This window comes from Solanum lycopersicum, chromosome 2 (assembly GCF_036512215.1).
Source record: "Solanum lycopersicum chromosome 2, SLM_r2.1".
Taxonomy (NCBI): Eukaryota; Viridiplantae; Streptophyta; class Magnoliopsida; order Solanales; family Solanaceae; genus Solanum; species Solanum lycopersicum.
In genome coordinates this window covers 71371624-71387371 of record NC_090801.1, presented here as the reverse complement: position 1 = coordinate 71387371, position 15748 = coordinate 71371624, and the positions used below count along the sequence as shown (strand labels likewise).

The following is a 15748-nucleotide window of genomic DNA, read 5'->3' as shown; positions in this document are numbered from 1 at the left end:
ATAATATTCCAATTAGAAATTTTCAAATAATTTTATCTATCTATATTTATATCTTCTATACTATCTTAAAAGCATAAATTTTCAAATTTGAATATTGAATTACTATAATATCCTCAATTGACAATATTCAATTTATTATTAATTTAATTAATTTTATTATATTGAAAGTAGATACCTTTTCAAATTAAAGAATTGTGACGTTTTCAATGAGTTGTAGCTTTTCTAAAAGGTTGCGACTTTTTCGAAGGGTTGTGATTTTTTCTATAGGTTGTGACTTTTCTATAGTGTTATACCTTTTCTGATGAGTTGTGCGTTTTTCAAAGAATTGTGACTTTTTTGAAATCTTGTGATTTTTTGAATAAGGCACAATTAACACTCATTCATACTTCTATTTGGTAGCCAACAAAAAAAAAGAGGGGTTTCCTCACAATTTTAAGCTACAATTTTCTTTATGTTTTCTACTCTTCTTTTTTTTCTTAAAAATTCTCGAGTGTTATTTGCAAAAATTGGTCATATTCGAAATTCAATGAAATTTGAGGTACCTCATAAGAAAAAATTTGTGAAAAAAATGTAGCTAGTCATTCATCAATTAATACTTGTATTTTTTCTTACCATTTATGAGTTAACTAATAGTGACGAAAAATTGTGGCAGAGACAATAATATTAACAAATATAAAAAAAGGCATATGATTTGGGTAAAATATATATATATTTTTTTTTAATATTCTTTTCCCTCAAACAAAAAGTTTCTTCCTAATTTTTCTAAAATAAACGTTGTCCATTGAACTATTAGTTTTGGTGTTAAAATCAATATTCAAAAATTGATTTCAGTTTTACTTATAATGTGATATCATAGCCATGATAACAATTATTTTTAATAGATACATATGTAAAAATTTAATGGACAAAGTAAAGTGTTGGTGACAAGAGATTTAAATCAAATGGAACACAAGAGTTAATATGATGTGAACATATATTTCACTTTTCGTTCTCATTGGCTATGTATTGTTGGGGAAATTGTTTTCTTTATGTCAAAAATACCCTCCCCACTAACTATATAAAAATGGACAAGAAAATAATGATGGTTTATAAAATGATCTTAAATCAAATTAATAATTTTATTAATAATATTTTATATTTTATTCATCTATTAATTTTTATTATCAATAAATTAAAATATTTAATATCATAATACAACTTCTATAAGATACTAGATACTTTCATTAGAAAACAACTATATGATATATGCGATCTAAAAAAGAAAAACACTACAATTCCACAAAGATAAGGTAGAAACTTAATGAAATGAAGTACTTTTGAGAAAATGCATAAGTAACCTACGTATGCCTGAAATTACAGAGAGACACAATATAGAGTATTTTGAGTCAAAGTATTAAGGATAAAGACATTTTCCAGCTAAAATATTGAGAATAAGGATATTTTTGAAATAAATTATAAACGTAGAACATTTTTATTTCTTTCACATAGTTTAATAATATTTTTGACCATTTTTCTTATACTCCCTCTATTTAAAAAATGATGACCTAGTTTGATTGGGAACAAAGTTTAAGAAAGAGAGAAAACTTTTTAATCTCATATTACTAAATTAAAATTATCAAATGAATCAAAGTATCTTTTAATTTTGTGGTCAACATGACACCCGAAAACTTAAAGTTAAAATATTTTATAAAGAAGGAAATAAGGAAAAAAGTAAAAAAAAGAAAAGTATCGGAAGTACTAAATAAAAGAAGGCGGGCATATATTTTGGTGAGTGGAGGCTAAAACCCGAAAAGATCAACCCAACCAACCCCCTTTGTCTAATCTAATCTCCCAGGAGGAATTTCATGTCCATCTTGCCCTCCCATAGCGACAATCATACAACCTCCTCCTCCTCTTCTTCTTCTTCTCCAAACCCTAACTCTAATCATGGATCCAAATCCAAACAACAGCAGCAGCAGCAACCCGACAACTTCTCAGGTTTCCGTCCCGTATACCCTAATTCAACGATGTCATTTTGTCTCGCCTTATTTATTTTAGTTCCTTTTCTTTCCGTCTCATGCTTTTTTTTTCTTTGTCAGGAAACATGGCTACCGCTGCATCTACTTCTGGTGGATCCTCCAAAAAGGTAAATTTTGTGTTGTAACTTCTCTTCTCTTAATAAACCAATTTACTAATGCAGCTCTGCTCTTCACAATATATTGCAGGTGAACAACTCCGGTAGCAGTCGAGAAAGTTCACGACATCATAACAGTGATATAATCTCACTGCACGGACAAGGAAAACCAGCTAGGACCAATGATCCTTCCAGCGGAAGAGACCAGTTTGGCTTTAACAGTCCCCAAGGAGTTGTTACCCGCTCAGCTTCAAGAAGAACCCAGATGGTTAGTGGAAACCACTTGCTCAATTTTCAGTATGATCCCATTTCTCGTCCACAATCTAGGTTGCCTCCTCCTAGGAGATACGTCAAGAGGAAGCCTTACAACAAAGACTTGTTTCTTCAAGCAAATTACAAGTTTGTTCTGTTGGATTCAGGCAATTACACGCCTGACTCGATGGATCCAGACAAAATGTTACAGTGGGAGGATATTGTTTGTGTGAGATATTCCACTCCATTTCATGTGCAATGCCCCATATGCTTAGAGGATCCTCTTTGTCCTCAGATAACTTCGTGTGGTCATATCTTCTGTTTTCCCTGTGTTATGCAATATTTTATGATCTCCGAAGAAGATGACCATAAAAATAATTTCAAGAAGAAATGCCCTTTGTGTTTTATGATGATATCTTCACAGGATTTGTACACCATTCAAATTGAGAACGTTAAACAACATCGTGTCAGTGATGTAATTGAATTTTTACTCTTAACCCGTCACAAGGATTCATTTACTTTATCTTTGAAAAATAATGATGGCATTGTTGGTAGAGAGGAGGTTCAAAAGTTATTCTCTAAATTCATATTTACGTCCGATGTCGACCTTTCTGTTCGAGAGGCAATGTCTGATCTTGATAGTTGGTTAGCTAGAGCTGATTCAGGCTTAGTTGATGACTTGGAGAAACTTCCCTTTGTCTGTGCTGCAAGGGAACTATTGGAGCAGAGGAAGACGTACTGGAATAGGCAACATATTGCTGTTCAAAATAGCAAATCTGACGAAGATAATCGTTTGGAGAAGTGCTCTTATAGTTCTCAGCGACTAGAAAGTGTTCAGGTCCATTCTGCTGGACAATCTACTCATGTAATGCCATACAGTAATCCAGCTGATAAACCAATATTGCAGGAGAAGTCAACTCTCAATAAGGTAGTGAGGGACTCTCATCTTATTCAAGCTTCAGATGTTGAATCAATAGAAGAGCGTGTTGGATCTTCATTGTCCTTATATGGCAATGACAAGAGCCTACAGAAAGACACAAGTGGCATTACTGACAGAGAAGAGATCAGTTCCTACAGTTTCTACCAGGTGAATTCTCATGATGATGTTGTTTTTTCCTACCAAGTATCCGTGTATTACATTTAGATGCATGTGCACCATTTAGAAAATGGACATTGGGCCTCACTCACTCCAAATGCTAGCTTATGTGGTGAGATTACCCAGAGATATATAAGGAGACCACAAACCCATTTCTTCAACCAATGTGAGGCACTTAACATCCTCCCCTCTCCTCCTGTCCTCCCCTGTATGTCAGGGATTGGACATTTGAAGAGTAGACAACATAACATGGTAGCCTGTATTGAGTACCAAAGAATAGGGATGAGTCTAACTCTGATGCCTCACCAAGAAAATGGACCTTAAGGTTAATTCATTCTAGAACTTAGCTCGTGAGGTGATTAGACCTTATAAGACAACAATAACCTATTTCTTCAGCAAATATAGAAATACTTAACAACAAAAGTATTAAGGTCACTTGCGCTTGACAAGTACCCAAAGAAATAGCCGCAGTGCACACACCAAGCTGGTAGGACACCATCATTAGCTAGTGATTTCTTTTGCTCTTTTTTCCATCAATAATGGACAAAAGATAACTATTTTTTTTATAACGATGATGCCATGTCCAGTTTGATGTGCACTATTTTACCTGGTTTCTGCCAAGCGCATGTAATAGGTGACTGAGCCCACCAAGGATGTCCAGCTTGGTGTGCACTATTTTACCAGGTACCTGCCAAATCGAAGTACTAGGTAGCTATGCCCAGTGGATTCAAGCATTCAACTGGTTGCTGGTGGGTGGGATGACTGAGCAAGTTTCAGGCTTTATTGTACTTTCAATGTGATTGTTTTATTTTGTTGAATCCACCTTCTCGGCTCTCATGAACATGTTCTATAGTGGGTTTTATGGTGCTGAGCAAAAACTATTGATGGATATAGATTATTTCCCTTACTTAAATTAATCAGACAAAGTGGGGTAAAACCATTTTCCACAAAGGAGGTTCCATTCTTAATTTTATGTGCCATTAGATTATTTGATATATCAACACAAGTAGCTGATAGAATTGTACATTATAGCACCTAGTGATGGGTATTCATTCAGAGTAAGGGGAAGCCCATGTACGCAAGATGTACCATATAAAGATACTCCCTCTATTCCAATTTATGTGGCTTACTTTCCTTTTTAGTCAGTAACAACAATTTAACTATAAGCTGTCTATTTTGCCCTTACTGAAATGATATTCAACCACACAAATTTCTATCATTCATTTTGGACCACAAGTTTTAAAAATCTTCCTTTCTTTCTGAAACTCCGTGTCGAGTGAAACTACCTCACATCAAATGGGACGGACTGAGGGAGTATATTTTCCATGAAGGTCATCTGATCTATCCTAGAAACTATATGTTTTGACCTCTTCAAAAAGAGGCTGAAAAGAGCGACAATCTTTTTCATTTGTGAATGTGTATTATTGACACGTTCAAATGCTCTCTTGCGCCTCTCCTCTTATTTTTTGAGAATTAGTACTGTTGTGTTCTTCAGCATTAAGGAATGTTGGCCACCTCCAAAAAGTTACAAGGTAGTAAGGTTAAACTTTTAAGTTTTATTGAGCACCCAAGAAATTTGTCATCTCCTCTACTTCTCCTGTATTGCTTCCCAAGATCTCAACTGTTGTAGGATTATTTCTTTTTTATGTTTCCAGTCTCCCTCGTTACTTCTACTCCACCGCACTAGTTCCTTCTTAAGGAGTTTTAATTTGTTAGCCAGAGTGAAGGCTGGTTTGCCCGTGTTAGGGAAGGACAACCATCATGCAAGACCTTCTGTTTGAATCCTTCTACCTCTAGCCACCAATTTTCAAATTTGAAGTAGTTCTTCTTGTAATTCCAAATCTCCATATGTTAGAAGAATAGGATTATGATCTGATCCTATTCTAGGTAACAAAGACTGCTTGACCAGTAGGAGAGAGTCCTCCCAGTCAACTGAGTGTAGGAATCTGTCAATCTTGGAGGCACTGTTGTGATTCTTCCCCTCGTCCATGTTTTTGATCCTCCAAGAAAAGGAGGATCAACTAGTTCCAGGTCATAAATAGCCTATGTCAGTTTACCTTCTCTCTCACAAACCTACTGATATTGAAGTCACCACACACTCCCCAAGGGCCCTCCCAGTTGTTTCTGCTAGCCTCCAGTTCACTCCAGAACTCTCTTCTGATCACCCTATTTCAACTTGCATATACAGCACTCAGAAGTCATGTAATATCCTGACAAACACCTGTGAACGTACATGATATCATTTGTCCAGTAGAGTCTACCATCTCCCCCACCCATTCCCTTTTATCCCACATTATCATAATCCCTCCTCTGCTACCCCTGGCCTCCAACTGAACTTCTCCCACCCATCTATCAGCCCACAACTCCCTCAAAATATTGCACCTCTCCTTTTATCTTTGTTTCTAAAAGAACATAGATGTTTGCCCCCCGCTGGTGAATTAATTGTTTTACCAGTCTCCTCTTTTCTGTCCCATTTATACCCCTTATATTCCATGATATAATTTAATCTTCATTGGTGATGGTCTTCTTCCCTCCTTAGTTCACTCCTGGATTCACCATCCTTATAATTTACCTCAAAAATTAAATTCCTGAACTCTTTTGAAATCAATTGGTTGTTGACTTTGGCACTTCTCTTCTTTGGTCTAGTTTTTCAAAGAGGGCCTCGGCTTCCTTTTTAAAACCATAAAAATGGCTCCAAATTCCTTGTTCAGTTTAATTATGTTCACCCAAGATCTTGCATCAGACTTCATCCTGTTAATGCACTCACTTAAATCAGCTGATTTTGTGTACCTTCCCCTGTTTTTTTCATTCTACCACTTCCAACAATCAGTTCAGTTTCTGATCTCACCATAATCGGAGTTGTGCTCGCATCTGTTTCGTTGTTTGAGTTGACCCTCTGTGTGTGGTCCTCGACCCCCTCTCTTGCAGTTGTCTCCCTTGCTTCATCTTATAGTCGAAACTTGTCACAGTTCTCAACTCCTCCACAAAGCCCATAAGGGTGTTTATGTTTTCCATGAAAAGGCTCAGCTGGAATCTTTTCCTTATATGAGTTGTTTGTCTTTAAATTGTTCTGCCCTTTCTCATTGAAAGAAAAGAAGGGCCACTTTCATTCGATAAAGGAGGCTCATTTTCATTTAAAATAAGAGATGGCCCAACAGATGGTCTGGAATAGAAGTGGTCCAGTGGCCCTGCTCTTTTACTGCAGCCAACCACTTGTCCATTGTTTTTATTCTCTGTGTAAAGCCCCCAGTCTTCTCCATTACCCAACAGATCTTGCATTGCTATCTCTTTCCCCTTCATCTGCAATTCCTTTCTCCACAGACATCTGACACAAGCTGTCATCCCATTTTTATGAGAACATTTGTCCCCTCTTGGTTGTTCAACAACCCTACCTTTTTTCAACTTTTCAAATCTTGCTGGTGCCTCTACCCATATCAGTAAAGTGAACCTCCATTCCCCATCCTCGACTACAACCGAAGTCAGAATATCTTCCGCGGTCCTTTTACTTTAATTCAAGCCCATCTCAAATGATTTTTGAGCTCTATCTCCTCTTCCGTCGTCAACCATCCCCTACACTTCTTCCCAATTTCCTTCATAACCCCTGCTGACCAAAGTTGGAGTGGCGGACCTAAAACCCTTATCCAATAGCAGTTAAAACTAGTATTGGTAGGGCGCACCCAGGTGTCCACCAATTAAGCTTGAGTTTGCTTCCCTGCTTTCTCCAAGAACCTTCCATAACATGCTCCACCCTTCACACTTTGGAACTCAAACAGGAATTGAATCCCGTTCATGTCAAAAACTTGGATGTTATGGATTCTGACCCAAGACTGGTGAGCCCATTTCCATACATCGTTTCTTGAGGGAATATCGTCGCACTTGGGAAACTGCCACTAAGCATTTTCTTAGGAGGGCATTCATTTAATGGTCATCTTGATTGCGTGGGGGTCATTTTTTATGCTTTCTTCTGATTTTGCTTACTTCTTCCCTTCAGCTCGGTGACAACTACTTTATGCATCCTAGCATAACAGAGTTCATGTCAAACTAAGCATAACATTTGACAGCTTTGCAGCCTCAATTTCCTTTGTCAAGTCGAACTAAGCTTTAACGCCACAATCTCTCGTCAACAATATCACATGTTGGGAACTTTCCTACAACTGTTTTTCGTGTTGCCTCTCTGCGCGTTTAGTTATTATCCTTCACTTTATGCTGAGTGATATGTAATGCACAGCTTTATACATGTTTTATAGTGCCTGTTTTTTTCAGGCAGTTGATGGTCAGCACCTTATCCTCCATCCACTGAACATGAAGTGCCTTCTGCATTACTACGGTGGCTACGGTGGTCTTCCTAACAGGTTTGAAGATAATTACATTCTTACAGTAAGTTATGCTATATTTTTCCAGTGAAAGATGACAAAGGGGTCTCTGTTTGTTGTTTTCAGAGAAACTGCAAAGCTGATGACCCATTGAACTCAATTTTGATACATGTAGCTTGTTCTAAACTTACCTGCATTTTAAGGCGACAACTATTAGATTGAAAAAATGTACTGTGTGTGGATTGAGTTATTCCTTTTGCTCCCAGTTGTTTGATAGAAGTTGCAATTCGGCCCCTATTCTTCTGTGGTACTATTTGTCCTTGATAAACTTTTCTGTTTCAGATGGTCCTTGGTGATATTAGCTACAAAAATGTAGCTTTATTTTGAGCACATGTGACCTCACTGGACAAAGTTTGGAGGTATAATTTGAAAAAAAAAACTTCTTATGATAGATAGCTGGCAAACCAACAAACAGATCAAATCCCAGTTCGACTCTCACTTTTCATCAGAAATAAGCTAGTCAGAAAGGGATTCTGAATGAGTTGCTGTGTGAAGGGGGAATTTTGATGATTTCGGTGAGCAAAGGAAGGGCAGGATGATGTATCTGAATCACAGGGAGAAAAATGGTGACAACAAGTTCCGGAGAGGGACAGAGATAATGAATAGTGACTGGGAAAGGAGTAGGATATATGCTAGACTTAGTGTGTAGAGGAGTTTATACAGGGCTCTAGGGTGGGCAGGGGGCCTCAGAGGGTGCTAGAGTATGAACTATAAGGGGCACTGAGAGGAGAACTTCTGCAGCAATGGAGGAATGTTCTTTTTTGAGATAAAAATATATATATATTTTTTTAAAAAATCATTTCAAAAAGCATGTGTAAACAGAGTGGCCGTCCTGGCAGTGTCAACAGTCTGTTGAATGGGGTCTTACCTTTTCTTTACATTCTTTCTTGGCTCGGTTATCCTTTCTCTTACTGGTTAATTATTTTGCTCCAACTTCATCCATAATTTTCACCATATCTTGGCTTGTCCAATTTCACCCTTCAGTCAAATTTTTAGGTTCATCTAAAGACCAAATCATTAACTGGTGAAGCCAGTGCAAGTTAGGTCAAACATTTTGGGTAAGATGAATGTTACCATATGTGCTTTTTGGAGGTAAGAACACTGAGGTCTATGTTAATGTTCCTCCAGTCCTTTAAAAGGATTTCCTTGTTATTTATATGCATTTTCTAAAGGCCCCTTTTTTTTCCAAAATACGAAGTGGTGTGTATTAGTAAACCTTATATAAGGTACATTAAAAGGAAAAAAAGGGCTTACACATGACATGAAAGGGTAGAGTTCCTCACCCGTTAGATTTCCAGATTGAATCTCATTTCAACCCCCTTTACCTTCTCTGGCCCACTCAACAGGAGGTTAGCGAGCTTCATTTTTGGTTCTTGAATTGGGTGGGATTCAAACTGTATTTGGGTAGGGGAGAGCATATGATTCGGACATATTCTAGAGCACCTGTATTGGTAAATAGACCAGAAGGGGTTGGTGATGGTGATTTCCTTTCGCTTTCAAAGGCCATAGGGAGGGGTTGGTTTGCTATGATGGAGTCATGGAGTCCAGTTAACCTTTTGGATTTTGTTAGCTCCCTTTTAGTCAATATGTTGTATTGAAGCTAACATTACTTTTACTACTTGCATCCAGTTAATGCTATTAATGATATACTTCATTTAAAAAAAAAAGACATAAAGGGCAAGGTTGGATAGATGGGTGTTTAGAAAAGGCACAAAGTTACCGCTTGCTGTGACAGTGTTCTATTTGTTTTTTTTTCTTTGGGGGGGAAGAGGGGGGGGGGGGGGGTGAACTGTGCCATGTGCTGAGAGAGGGTATTGGTCTATGTGGGGAGAGACAGAGGCTAAATGGTGGTAAATACCATGCTTACCTGAAAGTGGACAATTATCTAGAGCAGCGAATGCTGTAGCGAAACTGATTGCAAAAGATAACATTATACCTGCCGATGTGAGTGTGTTTTGACCATATGCCTTTTTGTTATTCCACAACAACTTATTAGAGAAAATCTTGGCTACAGAATCAGTGGAAAGATTTTACAAATGGAGTCCGTGACGCAATCGGAGGCCATGAGAAGGCGTTACCGCTTCCTAAGTCATTTTTCTTTGACAACAACATTTCAGGTACTTGTTATGATGCTTATTTCTGGAAGTGTGCTGACTTCACTTCATTAATGGTTTGATCACTCTAATTATTTTCACTTGTAATTTCCAGCTTTGTGAAATTGATCTCAGCAAGATAATGCCCATGGATGCACTTTCTCCCTTTATGGAGGAAATCAGAAGTAGGGAAAAACAAAGGACGTGGCTAGCTAGGAAGGTTTGTAACCCACACTTTCATCAGAATTACAGCTGTTTTTTCTTTTCTTGTGCAAAATGGTTTAGCATCATGGGTTTATGATGTTTAGAAAAGCCCCCAGTGTGAACAGCAGAAGTTGCTTAAAGATTCAAGTGCAGGATGAAGGAACTTTCTAGAGAGAAAATGTGTAGGACTCTACTTACATTTTTGGCTTAATACACAAACAATTCGTTGAACTTACCACTAAATTTCATTTAGACACTCCAACTACGGCATGTTTCCAATTAATCACCTAAACAAGTAAGTTCAAATCTTTGATTTCTTTTTTCGCGTGCTCTCAAATGTACGTAAATAAGTTAAGCACTTATGTCACATTCTTTAATTATACGCATTAGCCTTAGTAAGCTTTAAAATCTCAGGCTTGTTCTAATTGTGGTTGATGTGTATTATTAACATCGATACATATTTACTGTGGTTAACTTAATTACCTAATAGATGTTTGAGAATATATGTAAAAGCTTCACTTTCTTTTGAGCTCGTCATTTGAATAGAATGTCCTATGTGAGTGGGCTAGTATTCATGTCCTCTCCTCTTAACCATAAACATCTTGATTTTGTCACCATGAGGTTTCTTCAGCTTTAGCAATCTCTCCAACTCTATTTTCAGGTTCAAGAACCTTGAGTTGGAATTCTGTTTTTTTTTTTTGGATGACTGTGGTGTCCGGGCCAGCTTCCGCGCACCTCGACTAATTCCATAGGATACCTGCCACCTTCCACCAGCAACAAGTACTAGGTAACTCTGTCCACCAAGGCTAGGGATGGGAAGAATCACCTAGTGCTTTTTATATCCGCTGAGTTAGTTGGAATTCTGTTTTCTCTTGCCTGTTCTAAAGCTGAAAGTCATCTAGAGCCCCGCTTCTACTTGTTTCTAGCTTGCCATATACTTCCCTGTTCCAGTTGTAGTCCTTTTTTCAAGTTCCTTAACTTCTATGTTCTAAGTACAAAGTCTGGACTGCCACCTGTTGTGTAATTCTGCCACCACCTCTTCACCATATCAGTGAACCCCATTTGTTGAAGCCTTATATTTTCAAACTTGATGTAAGATGGTGTTGAGTACCAGTCTTCACCTTGTAGCAGAAGAATTTTGTGGTCTGAATATTGAAATGCCGCCTGGCAGTGTCAACTGCTTGATAGCTTTGAAGCTTTCATTCCAGTATGAAAGTTAAGGAACCTATCAATTCTTGAGGCTTGTAGAGTGTCATCCCCTCTTGACAAAGTGTATTGTGCCCCTCGCAAGGCAAATCCATTCGCTGAAGGTCCAAAAGCGTTTCTGAGAAGCTCCTCATAGCTTGGTCCTTCTGGTGCACTTTAGCCTCTCATTCTCATGATATACGAAGTTGACAGTGCGCACAATTTAAAAAGGAATTTGGTTTGGATGATTCCTTTTATTGAGGAGATTCTCAAAGTTGATATTTTTCTTTTTCAGGAACGGCGTGAACAAGTTAAAGCTGAAGCCATTGGCATGTACTTAGAGCCTTTGCCTTTTAGCTTTTCAGAACCTTCTTTCACAGAACAACCTACTTTCACTAGCAATGACTTCGAAGGTACGTAAAATATTGCTATTTTATATAACAAATTTTATGCTCTCATCTTATGTGCTTTGGCATTTTAACCATCCTGGAGTATAATCCCCACCCCCACCCCCACCCCCACTTCAGAAATGAACCAGTGGAATCTAGAGGGGATAAATAAACCCAACGATACAAAAACATGAGGCAATTAACTTTTAAAGATTGGTAGGTAGTTGATATTCCATCAAAGCATCTTGATGGTGCTATCAACTTTCCTGCAACTCCAGCTTATCAAAACATCTCTGATATTCTGAGGCTTGACCCATTTGAGATCAAAAAGAGCTTAAAACATACTCCATAAGTCAGCTGCTATTTGGCATTGTAGAAATAGGTGATTGTGTGTTTCTGCTTCCTTCATGCTTCCGTCATTACTTGGATTGTTATAAGACAACTGTATTCCTTTAAGTACATTACTTTCATTAAGAGAGTTTAAAGTGCTTATCTTGTGTATGCTATTGATTTGTGTGATTATCTCATCTAAATGCGTAAACTGTTAGAGAGAGGAAACATTTCTATTCTTTTAACTGGTGAATTTTTTCTCACATCACACGGATTAGAATTATCATATAATCTCTCTCTTCTGGAATGAATATATTGAAATATTTTCGGTCCTGCGGAAAAATAGCTCGACGCCAGGATGATAAAAAGCTTAACACCTCTCATTCTTATTACTTTTTCAATATGAAAACGGAATGAACATCTGTTCTAGTATATTTCTTTACTCTGCTTATATCACAAATATTTCTGAAGAGATCCTCATATCAAAAGCTTCATTAAATAGGGAATGAAGTCCTTCTAAGTCTCTCCTGCCTTTACCTTTTTAGATCGACATCAGTCATTCTTCCATTTACTTCCCTTCAACTCTTCTCTCCCATCAAAAAGCTTTTTATTGTTCATTATCTATATTTATATTTTGACGGCCTCTGAATAAGGATAAGATATCACTAAGAGACGTGAACTTGATCAGTTATGAAAGAAACTACTATTATGTTGATAGTCATTGGTATTGCGCTAATTAACTATTATTGTGTTTCATGGGTGTAAAGCAAATCATTTTCTAAGTTATCACATTACAAACATTAAACGATATCAAATTACTAAGCAATGTCAATATGCCTACTAAAAAAAGTACAAGAGTGAAAAATATCAAATACTAAGAACAGAAAACACTTGCTAAGCAAATAAATCTGAACATCTTTAAATCATCATATTGAAAAAGTTAATTAACTAAATATCAATATCGTCATATAAACCTTTAACACCCGACATATACACAGAGAACCGAAGCTATAATCTCACCTTGATAATTTCAATCCTTAATTCTTATAGTCTCTATCTCCTCTGTTAAAGTTTTCTTCCATGTCAATTATGGTCTTAAAATCCTCTTTGAAGAATTCTGAAATTAAAAAAAAAAGTATTTTAAAATTGAAAAATAATCACAAACCTGGCCTAGACTCTTTTCTTCATTTTTGCTGCTTGAAATTTACTATTGTTACATCTTTTTTCAACTTCTCATTTGTTGCTTCCTTCTCCCATTCCTCCACCTCTTATATGTAAGCATCACTATTTTAAGTCCAATCATTGCTCCAAAGGCTGGATCATGTCTTCTAGTTACTCATTGACTATTCATTTCTAAAGCTTAATTGCGTAGTAATTACATTAACAGAGAATTAAGAGAATCAATTTTTATTTATGCCCAACATACTATAATTGTCAAAATATGCTAAGTTAGGCTTCTTTAGGGAAGCGAAAGGGCTGCATTAATGTTTCTTTGATAAAAAAATTTGTGGCCTCTAAGATAATGTGAGTTGACTGAAAAGGAACATGGAGTATGAAAGGTTGGGTAGTGATAATTCAATTTTTTCAGAGTTGGAGACTTTTTTTAAAAAATATAGGACAGAAATGGAAAAATAGGAAAAAGGCCAAAAAAGATAACTGTATTTCTTGGCCAAAGAGGGGTTCCGCATCACTCTTCTTTTGCCTACCTTTGTCATAATATATATATATATATATATATAGTCTCTTCAATACGTCCCCTCATGTGTGAGCCTGATTCAATTCATGGTAATCATGTGGAATTCACTTTGATAAATGGGTTGCAATGAGATTTGGAATCAGGATCTCTGCCTGTTCTGCTACCATTGTCATGCACTGATATCTGAGTGTGCGAACTCTTCACTTTTGGTGCTGCACTCTTGTCGACACGACGTGGGTGTGGGATCCATGCCGGATGTGGTCTATCAGTTTTGAGTACTTTGACCGAAACCGATATAGAAATTTGAGACAGATATAATGATGCTGAAATCAAAACAAAAGGTAGGGTGAAATCATAATTTGGGCAGATGTTTCTTTTGTCATTGGAAGGTATTTGTATGAAAAAGTCAGCAATCAGAATGTGCTTTAAAGATGTCTACAGGTCAAACACTAGTATGTGCAATGTACTCAAGAAGTTTAGCACGACCTGTTGTATCATTTGCAATAGCCATGTTACACCAATAAAACTGTAAGAAGATGCATTTGTTTTTAATAATAATTAAAGAACAAAGTTTGCTCTAAAGAAATTGTGCATTCCTTCATTCCGACTTGTCCATAATTTAGGCAGATTTTCATAAATCTACTTTTAGATATTTAAATTAGTTTTAGTTGAATCTCTGCACCCATATTCATACTTGGATCTATATGAAGGATCCCGACCTCTAGATCTGCCCCGTATCGTACACCTGCACCCCAGTCCGAGCAACAGTGGCGTAGCCACATGGTGGTCAGGGTGTCCAAGAAAAAAATATTGTATATACAAGTAAAATGATATACGAAATGATTAAATAACATATCTTGGACACCCTTAACATAACAAGTTGTAGCTCAGTGGTTTCGCCCTCTTGGAATGAGGACGTGCTCGTGTGTTCAAATCTCACTAGTTCTATTTTTTGAAAAGAGCTTTTGTTGTGCTATTTCTGGACACCCTTTGTGAAGTTCCTGGCTCCGCCACTGCCGAGCAGCTTAGTTTGGTACCATGTTAAGTTAAGTCTATGACCATCACATTTAAAAGTTCAAGCGGTTTGAGGGAGCACATTGTTATCTGCTTAATTATGTTTCAACATATACAATCACATTTCATGGTACAATCCTGTCACTCAAAACTGTTGTAGAAAATGGTTACTTTAGTAAGCTAAATTGAAGCTTGATAGTGGTGATCTTTCAGAAGTTTGACTTTTACTATTAGTACTTCTTCATGAATGCAAAAGCCTTGCTATTTGATCTGTATTTTTGAAGTTTTTACGATATTACGTAGGTACTAACCATCTTCCCATTAGTTGAAATGACTGTTGTTGTGTTTGTATTTGTGATAAGCTTTGGGAAGTACGAGTGTTACTGTAACATCATCAAGCTCCCCTGTGCCTGGAGGCAGGCAACTGTTCTCCAATGTTGCAAGGCTTGGTTTTGCTGCTGGATGTGATCCTCCAGCGCTGAAAATGGATGAGTCTGCACGTGGTTCTTCTGTTGCAGCTGGTATCTTTTTAAACTCCTACTTGGCTATTGACATTGAGTACCTGCTATGATCCGAATAATTGTTTGTCATGTTTTCGTCACAGTTTTCGTGGAATGTGTTATTGTTTCGTTTTGCTTTATCATAACCACTGGACTTTATTTCTCTCAGGAACGAGGAGTCCTGGAATCCTGTCCTTTGCAAATGTAACCTCCAAAGCAAAAGCTGTTGAAGGTCCCAATGCTTCTAAGTCAAATGATGCAGGGAAGAGGGGAAAGAAGCCAAATCGGATCCTAATGTCAACTTCTGGTGGTAGACGTTACTGAATTTTGAAGGGACGTGATAAGGAATAATCTGTCTGTATATTTAAGAGATGTTTTGCCTTTTATTAGCAACTGAGATTTGTTTGTTGTTACTCACCTAGTAGGTTTGAGCAATGGTTATTTTTGTGAAATTGTTTTGGGAAAAACTGTTTTCGTGTCCTACATCATCTTCGTTTTTTAGT

At 37.1% G+C, this 15748-nt stretch overlaps 1 protein-coding gene across 2 annotated transcripts; it reads left to right on the top strand.

The window, feature by feature from the left end:
• The first annotated feature begins 1714 nt into the window (after positions 1-1714).
• Positions 1715-15712, top strand: LOC101258114 (uncharacterized). 2 transcript variants are annotated; one of them, XM_026029731.2, is made up of 10 exons: positions 1765-1977; positions 2079-2125; positions 2205-3203; positions 3273-3452; positions 7725-7813; positions 9849-9951; positions 10043-10147; positions 11612-11729; positions 15108-15266; positions 15415-15712. In XM_026029731.2, the coding sequence occupies exons 1-10, from the start codon at positions 1845-1847 to the stop codon at positions 15567-15569; spliced, it is 2088 nt and encodes a 695-aa protein (XP_025885516.1). In that variant the 5' UTR covers positions 1765-1844; the 3' UTR covers positions 15570-15712. The 2 variants fall into 2 exon arrangements, with proteins under 2 accessions (XP_010315901.1, XP_025885516.1); XM_010317599.4 differs by having other exon boundaries at positions 1715-1977; positions 2205-3452.
• Positions 15713-15748: the final 36 nt, after the last annotated feature.

Coding starts and splice junctions, on each gene's coding strand:
- LOC101258114 (XM_010317599.4), top strand. CDS start 1,845: ATGTCCATCTTGCCCTCCCATAGCGACAATCATACAACCTCCTCCTCC. Junction 2,126..2,204: donor CTGGTGGATCCTCCAAAAAG/GTAAATTTTGTG, acceptor AATATATTGCAG/GTGAACAACTCCGGTAGCAG. Junction 15,267..15,414: donor TGGTTCTTCTGTTGCAGCTG/GTATCTTTTTAA, acceptor TATTTCTCTCAG/GAACGAGGAGTCCTGGAATC.